The sequence below is a fragment of the Mandrillus leucophaeus genome, unplaced genomic scaffold (genome assembly GCF_000951045.1).
Source record: "Mandrillus leucophaeus isolate KB7577 unplaced genomic scaffold, Mleu.le_1.0 Scaffold686, whole genome shotgun sequence".
In the NCBI taxonomy this organism is placed as follows: Eukaryota; Metazoa; Chordata; class Mammalia; order Primates; family Cercopithecidae; genus Mandrillus; species Mandrillus leucophaeus.
In genome coordinates, this window is record NW_012107430.1 from 832,319 (window position 1) to 839,482 (window position 7,164).

General features: G+C 44.2%; 1 protein-coding gene across 1 annotated transcript in view; it reads right to left on the reverse strand.

The window, feature by feature from the left end:
• Positions 1 to 1,714, reverse strand: part of MED21 (mediator complex subunit 21) — a 14,552-nt gene extending 12,838 nt beyond the window's left edge. Inside the window, exon 1 of the mRNA XM_012002419.1 lies at positions 1,621 to 1,714. Coding sequence (XP_011857809.1) covers positions 1,621 to 1,662 — 42 coding nt within the window. The 5' untranslated portion in view covers positions 1,663 to 1,714. The remainder of the gene's footprint in view (positions 1 to 1,620) is intronic.
• Between the last annotated feature and the right edge of the window lie 5,450 nt (positions 1,715 to 7,164).

Sequence of the window (7,164 nt, forward strand, 5' to 3'; positions counted from 1 at the left end):
TGGCAAAGAAACCAGGTACTTAGGTTTTCCTCTCAGCATGTTTTCTCTCTAGCCCCTTATCTAGGACGTTAAATCACAATCAGACAATGAGAAACATAACTATCAATGGAAAACTATTTAACAGAAAACTATGTAACTGGTAATGGTAATAAGTATACCCATTGCCGCATGAGAATACCCACTGAGGTCTTGGTCAACGGGATGCATATATTATGTCGGTCCCCTATGGTTATAACAACGCTGAAAAACTCTTACTGCCTAGTGACATCATAGCGGTCTGTGCTTGTGGTGACGCTGCTGTAAGGCAACCTACCGCACTGCCAGTGTATGAAAGTATAGCACATACAGTTAAGTACAGTCCATGATACTTGATAATGATACTAAATGACTTTGTTACTGGTTTATGTATTTACTGTTTTATCGTTATTTTACATTGTACTACTACTTATTAAAAAAAAAAGTTATCGCCGAAACCATGCATTTCTCAGAACATAATCTCTTCATTAAGGGCCCATGACTGTATGCGCATCCTCCGGCTTTGCTTCTGCTTTCCACTCAGGCATAGCTTGGAGGAAAAATAACCAGAAGGAACAAAGCTGGGGAGCTACTTACAAGACTTGGCCTTTAATAGAGTGTAGAATTTGGGGGAGACGTTAAAAAAGACTTGTAAGCCGGGCACGGTGGCTCACACCTGTAATCCCAGCACTCTGGCAGGCCGAGGCGGGAGAATCGCTTGAGGCCGGGAGTTCGAGACCAGCCTGGGCAACATGGTGAAACCCCGTCTCTACTAAAAATAGAAAAATCAGCCGGGCGTGGTGGAGGGCGCCTGTAACCCCAGCTACTTGTTTGGCGGAGGCGGAGGGTGCAGTGAGCCGAGATGGCACCACTGTACTCCAGCCTGGGCGACAGACACAGTCTCCAAAGTAAAAAAAAAAAAAAAAAGAAAAGAAAAGAAAAAAGAAAGACTCAAATAAACGGAAAGACATACGAGAATCAGAAGATTTCCTATCATAAAGATGTACCCAAACTGATGCATTCTTAGGGGTGGCCAAGAGACAAGAGATGGAAGGAGGCTCTGGGCCCACAGGAAGGAGCGAAGATGAAAGAAAATCTCTCACCTCAGCATCGCTCCGCACCAACCTGAAAGCGCTGGTGAAGGAATACTCTCGGCTGGCATTTCATTACAAAAACCCAGTCATCCACAGCACGAGATCTCCCTTGGTGGATTCAAATTGATGAGGAAAGAAAAGAGCTCCTGCTTCTCCTCCCAACCCCCAAAAGAGATCCCGTAAGCACCGCTGCCAAGAAAATAAAACTGTCCTCAGGGAATACGACAGGACCGCGCTGCCGACAAGTCTTGGCGGCCTCACCCGGACAAGAGCAATCTTCCCGGTCTCCTCAAGCGAAAGAGGCTGCTCCCTCCCGCACCTTCAAGCACCGCCCGGCAGCCGGCCTCACACCTCCGAGTTCGCGGTGGCGCCTCCCGAGAGAGCGCTTTATGCCGAAGCCCTGTTTCTCAGTCCGCTTTCCACTTCCAAGTTTTGCCTCTTGGGCCCCTTTTCTCCCTTGCTTTACCTCAGGAAAGAGAAAGACAGAGGCTAATCGAATGAAATTCCTCACCGAATTCACAGCGTCTTGAAGCTGCGTGAGCCGATCCGCCATGTTCCTCCTGCAGCAAACAGACGCCAAAACAGCTGCTCTTCCGCGACTGGGCAGCTCTGGTACGCGTCATGGCCAATCCCAGCGCTGCCTTCTTGGAAGGGGTGGGGTCGGAGAAAACTCCCCGCCCCGTCATGAGTGGGTGGTACTGCCGAGGCGGCGTTAGAGCGGGCTACACCTCAGGAGAGGCTGCATCTTTTGAGTAACTGGGGAATGGTCTGGGGTCCATCGCTTTGAGGGGCTGAAATACTCTCTTTGAGGTTGTTAGGTGTTAAAGGCTTCAGAGATTGTTGGATTCAGCGGGGATTTTTTTTTTTAGTGATTTCTCCTATCCTCTCGTGTGTTTACTTATTGACTACATTGAAGAGTAGATATATTTATTTATTTATTTTTGAGACGGAGTCTGGCTCTGTCGCCTAGGCTGGAGTGCAGTGGCGTGATCTTGGCTCACTGCCAGCTCCGCCTCCCGGGTTCACGCCATTGTCCTGCCTCAGCCTCCCGAGTAGCTGGGATTATAAGCGCCCGCCACCACGCCCGGCTAAATTTTTTTTTTTTTTTTTTTGTAGTAGAGACGGGGTTTCACCATGTTAGCCAGGATGGTCTCCGTCGCCTGACCTCGTGATCCGCCCTCCTTGGCCTCCCAAAGTGCTGTGATTACAGGCATGAGCCACCGCGCCCGGCCAAGAAAAATCAGCTGCACAATTTAGATTTAGAGTTGGGACTTATTGAGAGCTTAAGTGTGAAGAGTGATAATAGAAACTTGGTATTTAAGGAAATTTAGCCTGAGGATAGTCTGGTAAGAAATGAGTTTGGAGTCGGCAAATAACAGGTTTGGAGACATCAAACAAACTCTCATATCCTCTTTCTCAGGCTGATTATCCGTGATTACCTTCCTGCGGCTGCGGGGTAGGTGGTGGACACAGTCCCCGGGGAACTCGGCTTGCTGGATTTATCCCAACCCTTGATGGGAAGCACCACTTCTGCTTCACACCCATGCTTCACACCCATGCCCCACCCTCATCCCCAGTCTACAGACTTACTGGGGCCTCATTAAGAACGTGAATGAGGCATGTTCCCTATAATGGGACTAATGAGAAATCACTCTATAATTTGTTCTAACTGTAACTTGGGGGGAATCTACAACCTTCTCCTCCCACCTTCACTTGAGCGTGTACCTTACTGAATGCCTGCCACATGCCAGGAAGTATATCCAGTGCTCAGTGTGCAAAGATGAATAAGCCAAGGACTCACCAAGAGGAAGGTTTTGCAGTTGTCCAAGATTAAGGTGAGCTGCGCCTAGAATAGGGTGTTGACCCTGATAAGAGAGGAAAAAAAGACTAAAATATATTTTTGAGAAAAAAAATTAATACAGATTGGTGACTGATTGAATACAGTTTAGTCCACTCCGTAAGAATACTAAGTTTTGCAGCGTGATTGAAGGGAACTTGGGCACTTGAAGTAGAGAAGTCACTTCAAGACAACTCATATTGTGACACAGTTTTTGTCCTGCCACTATCTTCCTAGTAGGTCTTCCGTGCCTCCACAGAGACCTCAGGTTGATGTCCAACTATCTCTGCCTAGTTGTCAAGATTTACTATAATCTGGCTCCAGCAAACAGACCCAGCCTCACCTCTTGATAATTTTCTGAGTGAAATAATCCTCTGTTTCAGCCAAGGGCCCTGACCCCTTGGTTTTCCTGGTTCTTCAGCCTCTTTTGGCCACGGATCTTTTTAAGAATCAGATAAAAGCTGTGGACCCTTTCCCCAGACCAGACTCTCAACTTATCCTACATTTGAAAAGGGGTTTATGAAGCTCTTGAAGCCGTAGACTTCAGCAATAACCCACCTGCCAAATATAGTCTGTGCATCTAGCTCAGGATTTCTCAATGGCCGCACTCTTGACTTTTTAGGCTAGATTATTCTTTGTTGTGGGATGCTGACCTGTGCATTGTAGGATGTTTAGAAGCATCCCTGTTCTCTACCCCTGAGATGCCAGCAGCATTCCCCCAATCCATTTATGACAACATAAAGTATCTCCAGATAGTCCCAAATGTCCCTGGGAGGCAAAATTGCCCCCAATTGAGAACCACTAGTCTAGCTGTTTCCTCATTCTTTACCTTTCCCACAGCAATTTCTTTCCTGCTATTTAATCCTTACCCTACCTTTTTAAGTTTTGCACTTCTCATATAAATTTTATGAATTGCAAGAGTCCATAGGGACCTCTCCTTTCTTCCTTTCATGATTTGGACACTTTCTCATATGCTTTTTCATTTGCTTCTCTGGCATCGCCAACTGGATTATATGGTTTTAGGAGCAGGAACCCAGTATTACAGATCTCATAGTTTAAACACACAATTTTGGTGAATACTTTCTTTGAAACTTTATATTATTAAAGGTTTCAAAGATACAGAAGAGTAGAGAATATAGTGAACCCTCACATAACCTTCACCAGCCTCAGCAGTGAGCCACTCAATAGTCAATCTTGTAAGTGCTTTGGTTTTTATGACTGTAGCAACTATTTTTTCAGAAAAACACCTTTAACAATTTTTAAATACCTTTAATACAGTTGCAATTTATTAAACATCTAAAATGTTCCTTGTGCCGGGATGAATAACTATAAATAAGCATTTTTCTACACCACACTCCTTGAAATTCCCTAAACATGTTCTGCTGTTTTACAAAAATGCACACCATATAAAAACACCTATAATTCTTTCTTCCATGTATGAAATGCCCACACTTCCATCCACATCTCCACTTTGCTCCCTTGGTGATTGTCTACACAGTCCTAAAACCTTATTTTATTATTTATTTACTTATTTGAGACAGAATCTCACTCTGTCACCCAGGCTGGAATGCAGTGGTGGGATCTCGGCTCACTGCAACCTCTGCCCCCAGGGTTCTAGTGATTCTTCTACCTCAGCCTCCAGAGTAGCTGGGATTACAGGCGCCCACCACCACACCTGGGTAAGTTTTTTGTATTTGTAGTAGAGACGGGGTTTCGCTATGTTGGCCAAGCTGGTCTTGAACTCCTACCTGAGGTGACCGACCTGCCTTGGCCTCCCGAAGTGCTAGGATTACAGGCGTTGAGCCACTGTGCCCGGCCTATTATTATTTTTTTACTCACCACTATACTAGTGAACAAAATCTTATTTTAAACATATCTTTATAAAAGCCTTTCCTGAATTCTGAAAGTAAGTTAAATGCTCCCAATCTTTAACACAATTGTTCCTTACACTTCTGTTATTGCACTTAGCACACTGAGGTATAATTATTTGTACCTCACGATAATTCACCCACCAGTCCACGGGCTACTTGCAGGCAGAAAACATATCCTGTTTCCATATTTCCAGTACCTAGCACCTAACATTTAGCCTGGCACATATTTATCAACCAAATGAATGAGTTTCCTAGCATAATAATTTCCATATAATAGCTACTAAATAAGCATTTATTGAATTTAACTTAATGAACAGTCAAATAATGTAAATCACTACCCACAAAAGAGCACACGAATTAAAAAATACAGGATGAAGGTGAGATTAGAGTGGGAAAGAACGAACAGGCAAATTTCACAGAGGTTCAATCCTGCATTTTCCCTGGATCCCCGCTCCCAGCTCCATTTAAGGTATCTTAGGTTTTATTTTAAAATCTAGGGTAAGTTTTTTCCCTTCCTCCTTCTCCCCCTCCTGCCCTTCCTTCCTTTTCTAAATTTTAACAGACTTTTGTTTTATTAGATACAGAGTCTTGCTCTGTCACCCAGGCTGGAGTACAGTGGCATGATCATGACTTGCTGCAAACTCAAACTCCTAGGCTCAAACAATTCTCCTGCCTCAGCTGCTTGAGTATCTAGGACTACAGATGTGCCCACCACGCCCAGCTAATTTTTTTTTCTGTGTTTTTTTTTTTTTTTTTTTTGGTAAGAATGGGGATCTCACTATGTCGTCCAGGCTGGTCTTGAACTCCTGGACTCCATAGATCCTCCTGTCTCGGCCTGCTAAAGTACTGGGATTACAGGCATGAGCCACTGAGTCTGGCCTAAACAGACTTTAAGGCTCTAGTAATGCGTATCTTGGATTTGGGAATCTTTTCAGTTTCTGCATTTCCTTTCAATACATAGGAAAAATGAACTCATCTGCAAAGTTGCTAAGCTTGTTTGCTTCTCAGCTCTCCAATGGAACTCTGACATGAGCATGGAACCCCAGCCAATCATCCTCCCAAGCTGTCACAATACCGTACTTAGAAGCCAAGGTAATGAGGCCCTGTTCTGGTTGCTGACACATCTGTGATCAGCTGTCATGCATGTACAGGCAACTGCAGGCCTGGGGAACTGCGATGCAAAGGTATGGAGGAGAGAGAATAGGCTCAGTTCAGGAAATTGAAATTAATTCAACGTGACCCGCATGTAGAGGTCTGATTTTAGTTGCAGCAAGAACCTAGGGAAATGAACAGGAGTTGCATCACAAAAAGCATTTATGTGTCATACTCAAGAAGATGTACTTATATCTTGAATGCTTTCACAAGAAAACCTTTAAAATTATATGTATCTTTTACAAAATCATAATTTCTTATTCAAAAATGATACACTTCAATGTAGAATTTTTACACAGAAATGTGCAAAGAAAATCATTCTTAACCACCTAAAGATAACTATTTTAAACATTTTGGCATGTATTTTTCAACCTTTTTTTCTATGCACATAACCAGGAATGCATACTACAAAGAAAACAAGGCAGGCACAGTGGTTATGAGCCTGCAGTCCCAGTTAGTCTGAAGGCTGAGGTGGCAGGATTGCTTGAGTCTGGTGACAGAGCAGGAGCACCGTCATCTTGGACAAACACCGCCACTTTAAGTTCCAGCTCCCTTTCTAGCCTCATGCATTTCAAGGAAATCACTTCTCTTCTAACTATAAGCAGCCAGAAAGAGGAGACAGTAAAACACAGATAAGACAGCTCAGGCACAAAGGGAGGTGAGGGGAAAGTCTCTTGGGTAACTGCCAAACTTCACCCCCATACAATGGACCCCAGTAAAACAGTGGGCCTTAATAAGTACATTCCGTTCCCTTCAGATGCACTAAGATAGGGAAGGTAAAAGCAGACTCAGGGATATGCCTGCAGCTGCAAAAAGATGTATGGGAACAGACACACAACTCTCCCTCCCAGATAAGCACAACAGACACAGAAGCAGTCTAAGCCTCTGATAAACACTCCCACCCTAAATCCTTAAAAACTCTTAGTCCATAAGAGAGTGTGCCTCTAACCTAACTGTCCAGAAGCCCCTCTCAGGTTTGTTTTCTCTACAATAAACCCATCCTTGACTTCTAAGTCACCTTTCCTGTTTTTTTCTCTTTCTTTAATTCTTACATCTGGGAGTTTGAGGCCAGCCTGGGTAACATAGTGAGATCTTGTCTTTTAAAAAAAATTACAGGCCGGGTGTGGTGGCTTGTAATCCCAGCACTTTGGGAGGCCAAGGCAGGCAGATCACAAGGTCAGGAGTTCGAGACCAG